General features: G+C 39.7%; 1 protein-coding gene across 1 annotated transcript in view; it reads left to right on the plus strand.

Annotated features, from left to right (window-relative positions):
- LOC145768970 (mitogen-activated protein kinase kinase kinase 4-like) overlaps positions 1-19968 on the plus strand; it is a 202857-nt gene that overhangs the window by 159968 nt on the left and 22921 nt on the right. The window contains exons 28-29 of the mRNA XM_082580572.1: positions 17176-17336; positions 17610-17734. Coding sequence (XP_082436698.1) covers positions 17176-17336; positions 17610-17734 — 286 coding nt within the window. The remainder of the gene's footprint in view (positions 1-17175; positions 17337-17609; positions 17735-19968) is intronic.

The raw sequence follows: 19968 nt of genomic DNA on the forward strand, positions 1-19968 counted from the left end.
GCCATGGCCGCTAAGTAGTGCTTGAATGTCCGCCAGTGCTACCTCCTCAGTCGGCCAATTTGGCCGCCAGTTTCTAACTAATTACCATATTTAATTTTGCAATAGAATGATCGTAGATTAACCGTCGAAAATATCTAGTATCAAAGAGTGACGCAGAATTAGGTCAGCGCGTTATAATCACCACTGTTGTATTATGCAGAAACATTTGCTATTGTATGGAAAATATCCAGCTGCTATAAGTCTTGTTTGTAATTCCCGATGTTTATTTTAGCAAAATGTTAATCCGAAGTGCTAATTTACATCGGCTGGCAATATTGTCGTGTTTATTTAGATTCAGTGTTGTTGGACATTGAATCGTTGTGAAAAGGGAGAACTACCCAGACAACAAAATTCGTCATTTTTACCCTGATTTAACGACTGCAAACGTAGAATCAATATAAAAATGACGGATTTTGTTGTCTGGGTAGGTTAGTTGACATCCGAGGGGAAAACACGTGTCTTCAGAGTTGAGAAATGTTTCCGCTGTGGGTTAGTGACTTCACACCCTAAATGGTGACATCATAACGATATGAATGGTCAGGTTTTATGAAAAGCGGTATGCAGTTGAAACAATTTACTGAGCAGCGAGCAGTTGAAACAATTTAGTGTCGTAAGATGGTCCCGCAATACCCGATTACAATCCCGATAAAGCAGTTATTGTGTGGTACAACGATTCTATAGCAGGACATCGCCCAGACTTCAACAACACTAAGTGATCATTTTGGCATTGTTGCAAGTTTAATTTTATTTACTTGTGCTATCGTTATTTGTATTTTGGCCTCCAAGCACGCAGATTTGGCCGCCGAGAAGGAGCTCTCGGTAGGCCACGATGGCTGTCGGAAAAAGGCCGGCTTTGTTTGTTTGACTTGATTTAGAACATTTTGGTTGCTTTTTCTGTCAGTCCTGGAAATCACCTGCATTTTTCGGGATACCCACATTTCCGGTACACGACATCTGGGCGAAACATTCTTGGGCGCAGACCCAAGTGGGCGACGGCTCATGTAGGCGACCGCCCATGAGAGCCATGTCCCACGTGGGCGACGGTAGCAAAAGTTTAGCCGTTCGGAACGGTGATGACTTATAGAATTTATTTAGTTGCTTTGTGTCGACACAGTTTATCGTGAAGCTTAAGAGAAACCCACAGCACGAAAAATTAAGAGAAACCCCCTCAGAAAAGAGACAAAGACCTCCCGAGAGGAATGGCCAAAAAGTGGTTGACGTCAGTTATCAACACTCCCTAACCGTTATCGAAATTTTTCAGTCGCAATACCGATGCTGATGGTGCATTTTGTTGAAACATTTTCATGTATAAGCGACAGGCAGCAGAATCATCCTGCAACCACTGTAAAGTTCTGATTCCGTGTGACTTCAAGTCTTAAAATGTAATGACTGTCAGTCACACTGTGAACTGCTGATGCGCCTACGCAGCGTCTAGAGCAGTGGTTCCCAACCTTTTTGTTGTCATGGACCCCTTTAGACAAATTATTAAAGCACATCCTCACCAACTGCCCCCTTAGCCCTTCATGTGATGACAACGACCTCAAAAACATCACAAACAATGCTCTTACCTGGCTCCGACACTGGCGTGACAAGCTATCAATGAATGGATGTTGTCACGGACCCCTTTAGACAAATTATTAATTCTGCGGACCCCCTACCAAAATTTTGCCTGAAACTCAATTAACATACTATTGACTATTGTAATAATTATGCTACTCAACTACTGTACTGTGTCATATTGCATTGCTGCTATGAATCCTGCGGCAAATATCAGGTTAAACAGTTGCTCAAATAAGAAAATGAATGAATTGTTCAAGAAATGTCAGCAGTATTTGAATATTAAGGTGACCGAAAGTGCCATGCCGAAACTTTTTCAACGTATGCAAATTTAATGAGAGGGCTGTTGTTGCCTTTCCTGAACTAAACGACTGAACTGTGATTGAGTTTTTGACAATGCAACACGCATGTCATCTTCAACGTCCAGGCGATTTCGATGTTTAGTTTTTATTGTAACAAGAGCTGAGAATCCTGCCTCGCAAAGGTAAGTGGTTATGAATGGTAACAAAACAATAATCGCTTGCTTTGCCAAGAATGGGTAGGTTTGCTGTTGTGAGCACTGTAATCGACATGCGTTGTGGTAGATGTAGTTTAAGGTCAATGTACACACTACACATTGTAGGCAGCAGCATAGATTTATTTTAATGCATACCGGTACAGTTTATTCTCGTGGACTTAACCCTATTCGGACTAACAAGTGGACGGGTTCCATTCATACCTATAACTTTCATCGATTACATAAAAGCTACTGGCTCAAATTAACTGAAATTTTATGACTTTTCCTAAAAATTATTCATCTTTGATTTAGTAAAAGAATGACATTTTTGTGTAATATAGTTTTTTAGTTATCAGCAGTTTTTAACACCCTACTCCCAAAATTATCTGCAAAACTAGTAAAAAATTAATCAGCTTGAAATTTAAGAGGAATTAACTCCACTGCTGGATTTTGCGTCAGCAGTTGTCAAAAGAAAATAGGTCACGATGTCAAATCTTCGCTCTGCTTGATGTCAGATGTGTTGCAATGTATTGTTCAGAAAAATCAGTGAACTATGACAAGTAGACTGGCATTTATGAACAAATGCAGTTGATCTCGTGAGAATTGTGTTTTCGCAAACAAAAGTGCATGAAGTTTAGAACTCAACTTTGTCACAATTTTGTAATCGGTTTCTAGCAACAATTTCTCTATGTAAAAAATTAGGCTACGGAACAAAAAACCTTCAAATTTTATGATAAACAACATGGTTGATAAACAATATAAACATGTAAAGAAATGTAACGTTGGTATAATAAATAAATAAATACAAAGATTAAATGTAACCATAATTTTACTGCATACTTTTAGTTTATTTTTATGGCTTTACCAAGGTCAAAAAGAAGACTTTTATGTCATGTCAAACTTGTCATTTTTGTCACTTGTCTTCAAGTATGCTCTGTACATTTTAGTTTACACAAAAACAGAAAAAGTTAGTTTCATTAGCTGTTGGAGCTTTTTTAACCAAAAATGACAGAAGTTCCCAGACAACAAAATCTGTCATTTTTACGTTGATGCGTTGATGCTGCCTGGGTTGAAACTTCAATAGAAGTTTGAGGTTACAATTGTGTATAATGCTAATAGGTTATCTAATATATAAATTTGCAAATTACAAACTGTTATAGTCGTCATTTTATTTACGTTGAATATATGTAACTCGTGACCAGCGTCACTACATAATCACAGTTCAGCGTTTTCTGGTACAGACGTTGGAATTGATTACTACCGCACTGCGCGTGTAATCAATTAAGCGTTCTGTACCACGTTCCTTAGTTGATTGTTTTGCGTTTCTTTCTTGATATATATTGAGTTGTTTTTGTGCACATAAGTGAGTAAGTAACAAGAGGTACATGGTTTTCTCACTTGGTTGGCTATCGCTACAATTATTATTGTTTATTTTATATTAAACGTCTGGAAATACAACAGACATTTAACTGGCGTCGCCGGCAGGATCTTTACAGAATTTCTACAGGATTTTAGAAAACATGGAGAAGCTGATCGAAGTCCTGCAACAACAAATTGCCAACCAAGAACTCCAGACGAAGGAACAAATTGCCAGACAAGAAGAACGTCAACGAGAACAAGAACAACGTCATCAAGATCAAATTGCCAACCAAGAAAAGCGCCACCTTGAACAACTACGAGAAATGCGAGCCCAAACTTCAAGACCACAACCAACAACAATACAACAGCAGGTATCTTTACCTAAGTTCGTAACGTTCGATGCCACCACTGAACTGTGGGCAGACTATTGGAAGAGGTTTAACACCTTTGTAGCAGCACATTCAGTCGCACAAGACAAAATGCCGCAGGTTTTTCTCACCAATCAATCACCTACAATCTACAAAATGTTAACAAATTTGGCTGCGCAGGAAACAAACCCAAAAGAAGTCAACGATCTCACCATGACGGAAATTACAAATTACATGGCTCAACAATTCGACCCAAAACGCTTCATCGTGAGGGAGCGATTCCGTTTCTGGAGCGAAATGAAGCGCAAGCCCGGTGAAACAGCTCAAGAACTAGCCATCCGCATACGCCAGGCAGCTGCCACCTGTGACTTCTCGTCCATTTCAAATCCATTGGACGAAGCTTTACGTACTCGTTTTATTTGTTCAATAGGTAACGAGGCGGTGCTTAAGGCGTTATTCAATATCAGAGCTGATGAACTTACTTTCAAACTTGCGGTGGAGGTTGCACCAGAAACCGAAGAGGCAGCCAAGGTGGCCAAAGAAACTGTTTACGGCACTCTACCAGCACCAGTTGCGAAAGTAAGGACCATCAGCAAACCTCCAAAAACTAGGCAACTTACAGGTACTTTCTTTTCTTCTAAAAATAAAGAATGCTATCGCTGTGGTAATTCCAACCACAACGCAAATGACTGTAGGTTTAAGAAAGCCACTTGCCATTTCTGCAATATTACTGGACACTTACAGAGTGTTTGTCGAAAGAAAGCTAGACAATTCAAACCTTTTAAGGTAAATTGTATCGAGGAAATTAACATGCTTTCTAGTTCTTGCAGAAAACCTCGAAATTCAAAGTTGGAAGTACCGATCTCCATTAATTCGGTAACCACATACTTAGAACTGGACACTGCTACAAATGGAAATTTCCTTTCCAACGACGTCTGGACTCGGGTAGGCGCACCTCAATTGCAAGCACCAGTGTCGCAGTTCCAATCTGCTACCAAGCATCTAGTACCAATCACGGGTTCTTTCACGGCCCAGGTAACTTGTCCTTCCACGGGAAGGTCAGATAATATTCCTTTTGTAGTCACGACAGTCAAAGGACTGAACTTGCTAGGTCGTGATGCAATCTCGTCTTTAGGAATTTCTATCGATAAATTCCTTCTGTCTAACTATTCTACTTTACAGAGTATCCAGTCATACGACAAGCCTGATAAGAGTCTGGAAAAAGCATGCTCCCTCTTGTGTGACGAGTTCAAAGATGTTTTTAAGCCTGAACTCGGGTGCTTACGAGATTATGAACTAGACATAGCTTTTAAGTCTGATGCTACACCTGTTTTTCTCAAACCTAGGCCTGTACCTTTCGCGCTAAAGGAGGACTTAGCACAAGCCTATGATTCGGGCATTGCACGTGGTGCATGGACACCAGTTCAATTTTGCGATTGGGGCACACCGGTTGTTCCGGTCCGTAAGCCTTCAAACTCTTCAGAAGCGAAGGCCAAGTTACGCATATGTGGCGATTATTCAGTCACGGTGAACCCTTCCCTGGAGACCCATCGTCACCCGTTACCCTTACCAGAAGACTTAATGCAAAAGTTGGGTGGTGGGTACGGTTTCAGCAAGATAGACTTGGCTGATGCCTACAATCAGATTCGACTTGGTCCTGACAGTCGAAAACGACTCGCATTAAGCACTCACCGTGGCGTACTTTTACAAAATGTTTTACCTTTTGGCATATCTTCTGCTCCAGGTTATTTTCAGAAGATCATGGACGACCTTACAGCCGACCTTCCAGGGGTTGCAGTCTACCTAGACGACATTCTTGTCAGTGGCACTACTGCTGAGGAGCATCTCCAGAATCTTAGACGGCTCCTCGATCGACTTCACTCAAAAGGCCTGAGGTGTAGGAAAGACAAGTGTAAGTTTGCACAACCTCAGGTAGAGTATCTCGGACACATTTTGTCCAGGCAGGGCATCTCCAAAGGTCCCAAAGTAAACGCCGTACTGGAGATGTCTGCCCCCACTGACGTATCTTCTCTTCGTTCATTTTTAGGTTCCTTACAATTTTACTCGAAGTTTCTACCGTTGAACGCTTCTACTGTAGCAGAACCACTATACCATCTCACGAAAAAGGACATTCCTTGGAGATGGGGAAAACAAGAGGAAAACTCTTTTGTTCAGCTGAAGCATTATCTTTCTACTGATGAAGTTCTTACACATTTCAATGCGTCACTTCCGGTAGGTATCGCATGTGATGCTTCTAGTGTGGGCATCGGTGCTACTTTGTTTCACCGTTACCCAGATGGCACAGAACGGCCTATAGCAAACGTTTCAAAAGTATTAACAGCCTCTCAGAGAAACTATAGTCAAATTCAGAAAGAGGCTTTGTCGATAATTTTTGCGCTAAAGAAATTCTATCAATATCTTTTTGGTAGATCATTCATTTTGGTCACAGATCATAAACCATTGCTTAGTCTTTTTGGCCTGACCAAATCGACACCTTCTTTGGCAGCAAATCGTTTGGCTCGTTGGGCACTCTTTTTATCGCAATTTACATACACTATTGAGTACAGGAAGACAAAGGATCATCAAAACGCTGATGCTTTGAGTCGCTTACCAGCAGGAGGGGATAAAGTCTTCGATGAAGAGGAAAGTGCGGATGACATTGATATCGTCTGTGCTATCGATGCTTTGGATTTGCAGGTCCAGACCCCAAATGCCACCTCACTGCGTAAAGAATCTTCTAAAAATCCTATCATTTCCACGGTAATGCGTTTCATTCATGAAGGATGGCCGGTCAAGTCTTCTCCACAAGACCCGGTCGAACCGTTCCGTAAGTACGCAGACTCTCTTTCTACTTGTTACGGATGTCTACTTTACGGTTCCAGAGTGGTCATCCCTTCCAAACTTCGTCCTTCCGTCCTTCAGTTGCTTCATGAAGGACATTTCGGCATTGAGAGAATGAAGCAGTTGGCAAGGACGTCCGTCTACCGGCCAAACATCGATCGAGACATAGCGGAACTTTGTCACAAGTGCAGTACCTGTGGCGAATATCAACCGCAATCTAAAAACCAGGTCCAATCATGGACGGTTCCAGAAGCACCGTGGAGTCGCTTGCACATAGATCATGCGGTAGAATTCATGGGTTACCATTGGTTACTCAGCATTGATGCTTTTTCTAAATACCTCACTTGTATACTTCTAAATACCTCACTTTTTCTAAATATACCCTTGTATTCATGCTACTACTTATCTTCAACAGCTACTATCAACCTGCTAGAAGAAGATTTTGCTCATTTCGGCTATCCCCATACTATAGTTACCGATAATGCTACTACTTTTAAATCCACAGAATTCCAAACTTTCTGTAAGGAGAGGGGTATGGTACACATCACGGGTGCCCCTTACCATCCGGAAACCAATGGAGCGGCGGAGCGCCTCGTACGTACGTTCAAGCAAGCACTTCGCAAATCTTCCCTGCCCCCGAAACAAGCAGTCTTGGAATTCCTACAGCAGTATCGACGCACGCCCACTCCGAGTGGCTACTCTCCAAGCCAATTACTCAACAATCGTCAGATTCGAACCAAGATCGACACGCTTCTCCCCACACCGTCTCAAGTGGTACCCCGACAAAACCCTCACAACACGAACGCCTCTGAAGTTACAAAACGACATTTCAAACCGGGAGATCCCTGTTACGCGCTATCATTCACTCCACGACGGAGCCAGGATCCTCGTTGGGTTCCAGCCGAGGTGATTAAGCGACAGGGTAGCCGAATCTTCCTGGTACGTCTGCTGCCACATGGTCCGACGTGGAGGCGCCATATGGACCAACTGCAACCTCGCTATGCATCATCGGAGGACCAGGAGCCGGGAGAAACTCTTGCACCAACAGTCGACTCCTCCGCTGTCTCCACCTCAGCTCGAACGGATTCGGACGACACACCGACTGTACCGGAATTCGGGCCACACAACCCACGAAGGTCGAGCCGTCGCCGCAGACCTCCGGCCCGTTACGGACTTTGAGAGTTATTGTTTAATTCGGTGTCTTGTTCATATTTTTCTTTGTGTATAAAAGTTATCGGGGGAGGTGTTATAGTCGTCATTTTATTTACGTTGAATATATGTAACTCGTGACCAGCGTCACTACATAATCACAGTTCAGCGTTTTCTGGTACAGACGTTGGAATTGAGTACTACCGCACTGCGCGTGTAATCAATTAAGCGTTCTGTACCACGTTCCTTAGTTGATTGTTTTGCGTTTCTTTCTTGATATATATTGAGTTGTTTTTGTGCACAGAAGTGAGTAAGTAACAAGAGGTACATGGTTTTCTCACTTGGTTGGCTATCGCTACAATTATTATTGTTTATTTTATATTAAACGTCTGGAAATACAACACAAACACTGAATAGAACTAAATGATATGAGATGTTCTACTGGTGCAAATTAAGCTAAACTATCACAAGATGTATACAGTGACAATCTGCTTTTATTCCGACGTTTCGTCAATCAGACACGACTGACTTCTTCAGGGGGCTAGACCAGGTAGTGACTACCTGTCTAGCATGGCAAAACACAGGACATATTGCTGAAAACAACTAAACATGCAAAATGAAAATTCAACTTCTGGACAAAAACTTATCGCGCGCAAAGTTTGAAATAAGTTAGAAAAAAGGGGGGACTTAATTGCGATCAACAAGAAACTTAAATAACAACAAGATAGGAGAGTGAACGGCATGAGTCATGAATCGAGTTTTGTACGCACTACTGCACAGTTTTACAATCAGCATGAAACCAATTTAAAAAACTAAAATTGTAATGCTGATGCTGATTGTAAAACTGTGGGTAAAGTGGGTACTTGCAAGATGTGCTAATATCAAGAGAGCCGCAACAAGATTGGCGAAGTGTTTTGTTTGTGGGAAATGCAGTAAAGGAAGGAATGAAGTGGAAGGCCATGATGATGAGTTCTGCCATGACATCGAAACAGTGACAGACTTCTGTTATCTGGGTGATCGGATAAATGGAAGTGGTGGATGTGAAGCAGCGGTGACAACAAGGGCAAGATTGGGCTGGGCAAAGTTCAGGGAATGTGGGGAAATGTTGTATGGCAGAAAATTTTCACTAAGGATGAAAGGAAAAGTATATCGGAGCTGTGTGCGGCCTGCAATGCTATATGGTAGCGAGACATGGGTATTGAGAGAGAGTGAACTGGCAATCCTGAGAAGAACGGAAAGGTCAATGGTGAGAGCAATGTGTGGGGTGAAAACGAGAAGGGAAAAAAGGACTGAAGAATTGTTGGATATGCTAGAGATGAGAGAGACCATAGACCAACTGGCAAGGGCAAATGGAGTAAGATGGTATGGACATGTGATAAGGAGGGAGGAAGGAAGTTTTCTTAGAAAGGCACTAGATCTAAAGGTGGATGGGAAGAGGAAACGCGGTCGTCCAAGAAGAACGTGGAAACAACAAGTGAAGGATGAGTTTAAAAAAGTCGGACTGAAGGAGGAAGATGCAAGGGACAGGGTGAAGAGAAAAGGGATTAAAACAATTGCTGCGCGGAAACAATCGGCCACCCCCACTAGTGGGGAACAAACCGACGATGGATTATGATGATGATGAAATGCAGCGTAGTGATTAATGTTTTATAATAAACGACAAATGTTTTTCGAAGCATAATATTGGTTGGTGAGAAGTTTTGCGCTGGTTATCTGGAAAACTTTATCTTCTTGTACAAGCAAGTTAGCAAACATTTGTATTGTTTTGTGCGTTCCAAGATTTACTGCGTGACCTACATGACTAGTGACCATTTCGGATTACATGCATGGCTGGACCGTGCGTGCCTTCAACGAAGAGATTAGCGATTTCAAGGAGATTACGGCGGAGACATCAGACAAATTTTAAAAAAATTGACTTTTTTTAGCAAAAAAGCAATAGCAAAAAACTGGTAGAGTATGTGTGTCCACTTAAAATTTTAACCAGTTTGTCAATAATTTTGCTCTAACTTTGCGAAAAAAGCAACCTCGTAACGTTTTTATATCAAAAGTTATTAGACAATGAAAGTGTGGATGGAATAAGTCCACACGTCAGGCCACTACCTCACAAAAATTGCTTAGTCCGAATGGGGTTAAGCTCAGGGATATCTAGAGAAGGGGATATGAAGGCTTGCAGCCATTGCCTTATTCTCGTGACACTACCAGGGCGGTAGTTTGTAACACGTTAAACATGTGGTTCTTTTTAAAATCGCAGAAATTTTTGTAGTGCAGCTGGTACAATGAGCTACAGAAGACAGTTAGCAAATGTTACGTAGAGCATATTTAAAGAATACTTGTCTACAAAGACAGTTGAAAAGCTGCCAGTAAGCTTTTTTTTTAACAACTTAGCCTTTGCAGTAGGCTAGATGTAAAGCAAGTATATGGGTAGCTGAATTAACAAGCAACCATGAGCATGCAGTGAGTATCCAAGCCTGATGCTAATAGCGCAATGCAAGTTGTCATAACAAGATTTATTGAACTGCTATCGGTACCAATTGTTATTTCACGAAAAACACAGATTATTTACGATAAACGAAAGCCCTTTTATTGTCAGACATAATAAAAGCCTTCGTATCCCCTTCTTTAGATATCCCTGGTTAAGCTTAACACATTTGCATTTAAAGAGAGAAGTGAAAGTAAAAAGATCGCTTTTCCTTTTTTTTTCCAGAATTCATCAATGTAATCACGGACCCCCAAATGCTTTCTCACGGACCCCAGGTTGGGAACCACTGGTCTAGAGCATTCGGATTAAAAAATATCAGTTGACGTTCAGTAGCAGAGGACACAGGTTGTTGTACTAACCACACTAGAGATTGCTGATTCAGTATGAAAGTGACAAAGTACAGCGATTAAGTATAAAAACCACAAAAGATATAATGTTTAAGAAAACACAGGAAGCTGCATGGATAACCTATTTACTCAGTACAGAACTATCATCAAATCAGACCTACAAATTGATACCGCTCGGTGGGTATCAAAATGACAAAAATAAATTACATACCAATACTTAATAAGAAAAATAGCTCGTCGCAAGGCAATACAATAATATGTGCTGGGGCACGACAGGACAGATTAAAGTGACAGTGTATAATATACAAAATGCACAAACACCATTGACAACTTACACGAAAATCTCTTACAAACATATCGCTTTGTTATTTTCTTATGCTCTAAATCAGTGGTTCTCAACCGGGGGTCCATAAAGCAATTTCAGGGGGTCCGTGAAAGTTTTTGAGTTTTCTGGATGATTAAAAATTGCGACATTTAACAATTGTTTGTGCTTTATTTATGTATTAACCTACACTGATTCTACACAAGTCGCAACGCACTGTTATGTCGTTTGAAATTGCAAAGGACATCTCACAAAGGTTTGGTTTCTTTACTAAAAAATGTCATATATATGACTTAAACCTTTTAATAAGGCTATGTTGGCTGTGTAGCCTACAACTTAATTCTTTTGAAATAGCAGATTGTCGATCAATGTTTAACTTGGAAATGCAAACGTTAGTCAGTAGTCTATTACCACTCACAGTTTTACAATGACTGTGATTATGATAAATTAGTATTGACTACAAATGAAAAATTAAAGAAATTCTTTATAACGGTTGCAAGTATTTTATTAACTTTTGATAAGATTTATAGAAAAACATCAAATGAGCTTATAGAGTACTGATGTATGACCTTGTGTGCCAATATATAGCTCATAACATAATTTCGTCAATCTCATCAATCGTCTAGTGCATTCCGAATTCAGCAAATTCTAAATGTGTTGCTTCGAAACTTATGTACCGTAACATGATTCCATAAGGAGACGCGATATACCAAAATTTCAAATAGAAATTTTTAGGGCTTTGAAGGCACCAAAAGGAGTCCACCAAAACGGAAAGGTTGAAAACCACTGCTCTAAATAAAGCTAAGTTAAGTAATGTTAAAAGAAGTCTAAGCAGAAAATTTTAAAAATTTCATTTTTGGCTCTTTGGAACATTTTGGTGCATACAAATTGCAGTGATTTTTTAAAAAAATGTTCGATAATTTGCAACAGTGTTTCTTTTGAATATCTGCAATACTACAATAGTCTGCTACAATTGAAAACACATTGCACAAGCTTTTTCTGCAAACAAAACTTGCAATTTCATGAAATACAATGTATGAAAAAAATACCCCTTGACAAACACTGTCCCCAGGTAAGTTTAAGCCACCTCTGTTTAGTTCATGAGTGAATTGGCCATACTGTTCCATGTACGTCATGCTATCATTAAGACAAGTGTCATTTCGAGTGACGTATCCAGCAATATAAACAAGCCCCATTTTGACAGCATTTGTTAAACTATTTTCTAAATTTCATGTTTTCTCATCCTTGATGTGAGGTACTGACATTTTTCGCAAGAATGTGAACAGTTGTGTCTAAATCGCAAATACCAGCTCCAATGTCAAACAACAACTTAGTTTTCTTTATACTGTATTAACTTTTTATAACGCTTGCTGCACATGGATGAAATACTACCAAAATCTTGTTGTAATTTTAAAAAAGCTTTTTCAATGGGATCACTGTTAAAATTCCCAAAAGCGACATAGTTGTGTGAAGTGCTTAGCAAACACTTTGCCAAGATCAACCAGACCTCGGTAAGTTTGAATAAGTGCAGATGCTGTATCATTGGTAAATGACCTTTTCTCTTTTACCTTTTTTTTTGGCAAGTAAGATATGGACCTTTCATTCAAATATTTGTGTAGCCTAAGCTTTTAAAGTTGTTTCTAAATTTGACCGACTTATGCAGGGCCGGATTTAGCTGATGGGGGGCCCGGGGCACTTTTAGATCGGGGGGCCCCCGTGCAAAAAAATTTTTCCAAGCCTACGGCGCGAAAAACCATCTCTACGTCTACAGTAGCATCAGTCCAGTACTGCACAGCATTTTGCAGAAACTTTAAAGGCCAAAAGGAAAAAAATAACACAAAATCACATTTTTTTACACATAGGGGGGCCCTTCAAAAGTCGGGGGGCCCGGGGCAACTGCCCCCTCTGCCCCCCCCTAAATCCGGGCCTGGACTTATGTGCTTCGTAGAAATTAAATTACTAAAATGGTCAGTTAAATTTCAACTACAAACTAGCTCAGATTTCTATTTTATGCTTAAAAACAATCAACAAAACCATTGCTTAATTTTTCTTAGGTATAGCTGTATTTAATCAACAACGTAACTTTGAAGATTGAGCAGCATTTTCACAACAATTTAGCCATTTTTTTAAGCAGCCTAAGCTGGCAAGAGTGCAACGTCCCACAGCATAATTGCTGACAAAAATTATAATCAATATTTAAACTCTGGCTATTATGTCATAATAACAAGTAGTTCAACCATGCCGCGAAGACAGTACAATAATACAGCAGCTGAGCAGCCAACTTTAACTCTCAAAACGATTCCAGACAAAGACTGCTGACTGAGAAAAAATTTTGCTTTTAGTCACAAAAAAAGACAAAAAAGCCCAAACTGCATTATCAATCTAAGCAGAAAAGTCTTAAACCTAGAACAGTGGTTCTCAACCGGGGGTCCGCGGACCCCAAGGGGTCCGTGAAGCGATTTCAGGGGGTCCGCAAAAGTTTCTGAGTTTCCAGCATGATTGATAAATTACAAAATTTTAAAATTGTTTGTACTTTGTTTATGTATTAGCCTACAGTGATTCTCAAACCGTAAGTCGCAACGCACCGGTGCGTCGTTTGAAATTGCAAAGGACATGGCACAAAGGTTTGGTTTCTTAATTAAAAATATCATATTATAAATGACTTAAAAATTTTTAATAAGGCTATGTTGGCTTTGTTCAACTTAATTCTTTTGAGACAGCAGGTTGTTGATCAATGATTAACTTAGAAATGCAAGCGTTAGTCAGCAGTCTATTAGCACTCACAGTTTTGCAATGACTGTGATTATAACGAATTAATATTGATTACAAATGAAAAAAGGGAGAAATTCTTTGTAACGGTCGCAAGTATCCTATTAACTTTTGATAAAATTTATAGAAAAACATCAAATGAGCATATAAATTACTGATGTTTGATCCTGTGTTCCAGCATATAGCTCATAAGTCATAACATAATTTTGTTAATCTGATCAATCGTCAAGTGCGTTGCGAATTCAGCAAATTTTTGTAAGTGTGTTGTTTCAAAACATGTGTATCACATGATTCCATAAGGAGACGCGATATAACAAAATTTCAAATAGAAATTTTGGGGTCCGTGACCGCTTCGAACGCACCAAAAGGAATCCACCAAAACAAAAAGGTTGAGAACCACTGGCCTAGAAGAAGAGGACGCGCTACGGCTTAAACCACCACACCCTGCCAAACAAAGTAAAACTGGACGAAGTAAAATGCAATGCAGAGCAGCTGGTAGCATCAATACAGCGAAAGACAGATATACCTATCGATGACGACACTAAAGACCATGTCAAGTTTCTCGTCTGATGCTTTATGTATGATGCCAACCGGGTGTGCTCTACACGACGAAACAAAGCGCTTCACTGTACCTTGAGCAACCTCTCAAAAAACCAGAACATTAAGGTATGCAAGTTTGATAAAGGTAAAGGCACAGCAATACTGAACACCGAAGATTATTTTGACAAACTGGACAAAATTGTTAATGACAATACAAAATTCATTAAAATTGACAACAATAAAAAAGTGCACCCAATTATTTCTGAAGAGAGGTCAATTCAATACTACATTCGAAAGTATTTAAAAGAATTTAATCAAGACGTGATAAAATCCCTTATTCCAACCGAAAGCTGTCCTGGCAAATTATATGGATTAATAAAAGTGCGCAAGCTAGGCAATCCCGCGAGACTAGTCGTTTCCTATGATTGGCACTCCGGAATACAAACTGGCTAAATTTTTAGACAAAATTATAAAACCGTACATACCTAATAACTACAATTACATGCTTAATTCAACTAATCAATTTATGGAAAAGTTAAAAGATTTTAAGTGTCCACCCACTAGTCGCATGGTGAGTTTTGATGTTGTGTCTCTGTTTACTAACATGCCTCTAAAAGAAACTATTACTATAATTGCTGACCATATTTTTAGTGAAAACCAACCTAATCGACCACATATTGCGAAAAAATACTTCATAAAATTATTACATTTTAGCCACAGAACGCATGTTCCTGTACAACAATAGTTTGTTTCAACAGATAGATAGCATCACCATGGGTTCCCCATTGGGCCCAACACTGGCAAACTTTTTCTTGGCACACATCAAAACCAAAATATTTGAATTTTATCGTGATTTTTATCCCAAACTGTATTTACGTTATGTCGATGACATTTTCGCCATTTTTGATGATGATGAATCGTGCTCAAAATTTTTAAACCTTTTAAATTCACAACATAAAAATATCGAATTTACGCTTGAAAAATCCAATGATGCCATCGCTTTTTTTAGATGATGAAATTGAAATTAAACTCAATTCTTTTGACACCTGGATTTGGAGAAAACCTACCAACACTGGCTTGCTTTTAAATTGTGACGTTCTATGCCCTAGCAAATGGACATCTGATTGATTGATTGATTTAATCTTTATCCTCGGACTGGGAAAGCTTCTTGCAGAGCTTAATCCTGGCAGTTTCGCATACTTGTAGAGGCTTTGAATCACTGACGCAGGCCCGGTCACCGAGATTGACAGCTAGTGAAGTTTCCAATTGTTGAAGTCTTGTTGCCGGGGAACTATTCCATCCATTAGATGCCGCTGAATGGAGAGCAGTCCTTAACGTGCGTTGCTCAAGCGCACACCTCGAGAGTCGAACCAGTGCCGCTTGATCTTGAAGCTTCTTCGTTCCAGAAGTTACGCGCTAACTAATTGAGCTATCTAGTGCTCTTTTGGTATGTTCTGATGATCAGTTGTTCCAGAAAGAAATCAAGAAATTGAAAAACATGTTTTATTTAAATGGATATCTTTCTCACTTTTTCAATAAAGTCTTAAACACCTTCATGGCTGATCAACCAAAAAACACGCCTGAAGAAGTAGATTTTAGTTATTTTATTAATATACCCTTTCTAGGAAAAGATTCAACAAGTTTTGCAAAAAAACATAGCTAAACTTATAAAAAAAGAAATTTTCATGTGACATTCATCCTGTGTATAAAACATTTAAAGTGCACCAATATTTTCAACTGAAGTCGCCTACCCCCTTTGCTCTTTCTTCAAATGTTGTGTGTAAATTTAGTTGTTTGTGTGACGCAAACTAGACGTAGCCTACATTGGTATGTCAACCAGACGTTTGTTGACAAGGGCAGGGGAGTACTTAAACCCAAACCTAACAGCTAAAAATACAATTAAAGACCACATTGCCTCCTGTGAAATGTGCACTGACAATGTCTCGATTGACCAATTTAAAATTATCTCTCGAAGCAGATCTGATTTTCAGACTAAGATCATGGAAGCCTTAAGAATCAAACGTAACAATCCATCTGTCAACCGGCAGTTATTCGCCTGTGGCTCATCGTTCCTTTTGTGTGTGTTCTAATTGTTTGTCCAATGCCTGTAGTTTCCACCTCATGTGATCTGTTTACTCGTAATCTTTCTTGTATCATTTGTTCAGTCTGTGATTTTCAGTCCAGAATGTCGTTACAGTTATAGTGCAGAGTCAAATTTGTCTTACGCTTTTTCATTTTATGTATATTGCAGATTTAATTCCTGATGAGGACACACGTACGTGTCGAAAACGTTTGAGTTTATTTTAATTACGTTATATTTTTTGTGTGTAAAAAAAAGTATGTTAAACACGCTAAGATTACTTTGTTTTATTTCTTTATAGTCACATAAAATGGCGCACGTGTACGAGGCTACCTGAAGATGGCTATGTTGCCACCCTAATGCACAATCGATCATTGCCACCCTAATACACAATCAATCATTGCGACCACAATACACAATCAATCATTGCCACCCTAATGTACAATCAATCATTGCGACCCTAATGTACAATCAATCATTGCGACCCTAATATACAATCGATCATTGCCACCCTAATGCACAATCGATCATTGCGACCCTAATGCACAATCAATCATTGCGACCCTAATGTACAATCAATCATTGCGACCCTAATGCACAATCAATCATTGCCACCCTAATGCACAATCAATCATTGCGACCCTAATGCACAATCAATCATTGCCACCCTAATGCACAATCAATCATTGCGACCCTAATGCACAATCAATCATTGCCACCCTAATGCACAATCAATCATTGCGAACTTAATGCACAATCGATCATTGCCACCCTTATATACAATCGATTACTGAATTAAATTTATCTGACAAAATCTCACCATTTTCAGGTTCAGTGGTTGACACCCCTTTTAACACCCCACTGACCCAGCTAGGCATAAGGTCGGTAAACTTCCAATGGCAGCGAGGCAACAAGATTGGAGAGGGGTCGTTCGGCCGCGTCTATACCTGTGTTAACATGGACACTGGGAAGATACTGGCAATGAAGGAGGTGAATGTGATTGTCTGCTCTTCACCACAAATATAAATCATCTGCGCAATAAACACACTCAACTTCTCTTAATTATGGTGCCGAATCCATTTCTCTGTAGAGTTTTTCCCACTTAATTAGAAATGGCTAACGTTTTGGCGTGTATTTCCAGTACTGTGTAAGAACACTCCCTATCTGATCCAGTCCCGAGCAAGCAAGCTAACAATGAGTTATCAATAATGTCATGATTTAGCCAACAACAGACGTTGGCTTTATGAAGTTTTGCAACTTTAGATTTCGTTTCAACCTCATGACGAGCAACACATCAAAGCAGCTCTTGATGAGATCACTAACTTCGAGGGGATTTCCCATCCGAACTTGGTCAAGTACTACGGGGTGGAAATACACAGAGACCAGATGTAAGTTTTAATAGAAGAGTCCAATCACATCGTTTCAATGTTGTTTCGCATTAAAAGGGTAGTTTATTGGACTTTATTAAACTGTTTGTTGAGGATTTCCCAATAGTACAATTTCCAAGTGAAGATTCCCAACCATTTGTTAATATTCTGACAATGCTCTTGTGCAGAAGCGATAAGTTGGTGCACGAAACGTCAAGAGAACACCAGCATCCGCTATTATGCTTGATCGTTAATTGGGTTAGGGCTTTGCAAATTAGTAGTAGTCCAGTTTTAATCCGGTGATGTCCCCGTTACCGAGGGTGGCTGGATTCACCTCCAAATGCCGCAATCGCCTTCACACCCTGCCTCCACGTCGATCTGTCTAACGTGTCCTCTCTTGTTAAGCCCACCTTGCTGCTTTCTTCCTCAACTTGCCTTTTCTACGTTTTCTTGGGTCTTCCTTGTTTTCTACGACTCTCCACTCGCAACTCCAGCACTCTTCTCAAAACATCATCTTCATCCCTTCTCAAAACATGCCCATACCACCTTACTCCATTCGCTTTCGCCAACTTATCAACATTTTCATTCAACCCAAGCAAGTTCATAAGTTCTTCAGTATTCCTTTTGTCCATCAGCTTCACACCACACATTGCTCTCACCATCGCTCTCTCAGTTCTTCTTAAAATCGCCAATTCGTTTTCCCGTAAGCACCATGTCTCACTTCCGTACAGCATTACAGATCTCACACAACTAGTATAAATTCTTCCTCTCATTTTCAACGGAAATCTTCTACCACATAACAACTCTCGACACTCTCTGAATTTCACCCAACCAAACCTTACTCTTGCAGTCACTGCCGCTTCACAACCACCACTTGCATTCAATCTATCTCCTAGATAGCGAAAGGCATTCACGGATTCAACTTCGTCATTCAGCTTTTCAACAGGACCAACCATTCCTTCTTCAATCTTCTTGCATCTTTCACATTCAAAACCATCTCCGGATCTGCATGTCACTCTCTTCATCTTTGCACATCTCCCATGTACCCACTTCCTGCATCTGTACGCTTAATAGAATTTGCCATCACTCTTCTTCTACATACACCACATGGGTCAATTTTGCTCATTGTGATTTCCCCTTCCGTTCCACTTATTACGACCTTTGTCTTTTTAATGTTCACACGTATACCTTTACATTGAAGCGACTCCTTCCACATCTCAAATTTCTCTCTCAGGTCTTCCATTGTGTCACTCAACAAAACCAAATCATCCGCGTATAGTATCTCCATCAATGAATCTAATTGTAGGTTGTAATTCCAAACAGAGTCACCTAGTGTAATATCAGGGTCGCATACCTAATTACTTATCTATACTATACGATTCAACGTCTGCTTATTATTCGTATTGCGAAGGTTGGACGCCAACAAATGTCTACTTTCTTTACAATGTACATATTAACGACCTGTTTTTGCCTGATGCTGCGAGTTCGCTGTGGTAATAGCGAATTGCACTATCTTTCGGAACACAGTTCCCTAGTCATGTGCTGTGACGAATGGTATTGAAGTCAGTAAGTCGTTCTTTAATGTCTATTTTTTTCTGAAAAAATGTTAATTTTTGGAATTTTTTGTCTTTTTGTATCGATTCCTTGAAGTCTGTTTCAAAAAGTTCTGTTAAAAAAAACATTTTTTTTGTGTTCTTTGTGTTATAATATTGTTTTTTTTTCGCCAATATCAGTACAAAAAACTGTACGAATGTTCCGAGATGCACACGTGTAAAACGAAACAAAATAGACACAATATTTGCGATTTTGACACACAAAAAAAACACCTCATATCCCAGATAGCTCAAAGTGAAAGGTAGCTATAGTTCCAGACAACTGCCAACATAAGAAGCTTTTGCAATGAAGTGAAGCAGATGGTGCAGTTGACTTGACCCAAGTAGACAGGAGCGGATCCATGGGGACACTTGGTCATGTCCCTCCCCCTAAAAAATTGGTATAAAATATGTAATTTCTCTCCCTTTTTGCAAAGTTTTCTTGCTCGCTCATTCACAAGTGATTAATCATGTCAGCGGCAATGGGCACGCAGAGTTTCAGACGTTAATTTAAAGTCTAGAAATTGTTTACACCTCTCAAGAACTAACAAAATTATGCAATACTTGAAGTAAACATGTACTGCTTACTAAACTAGTTTTACAATTAAAGAAACCTATTTCGGTGCATGAACGTGCATTGTACACTGAAAGAATATGAGGCTA

This window comes from Aplidium turbinatum, chromosome 4 (assembly GCF_918807975.1).
Source record: "Aplidium turbinatum chromosome 4, kaAplTurb1.1, whole genome shotgun sequence".
NCBI lineage: Eukaryota > Metazoa > Chordata > Ascidiacea > Aplousobranchia > Polyclinidae > Aplidium > Aplidium turbinatum.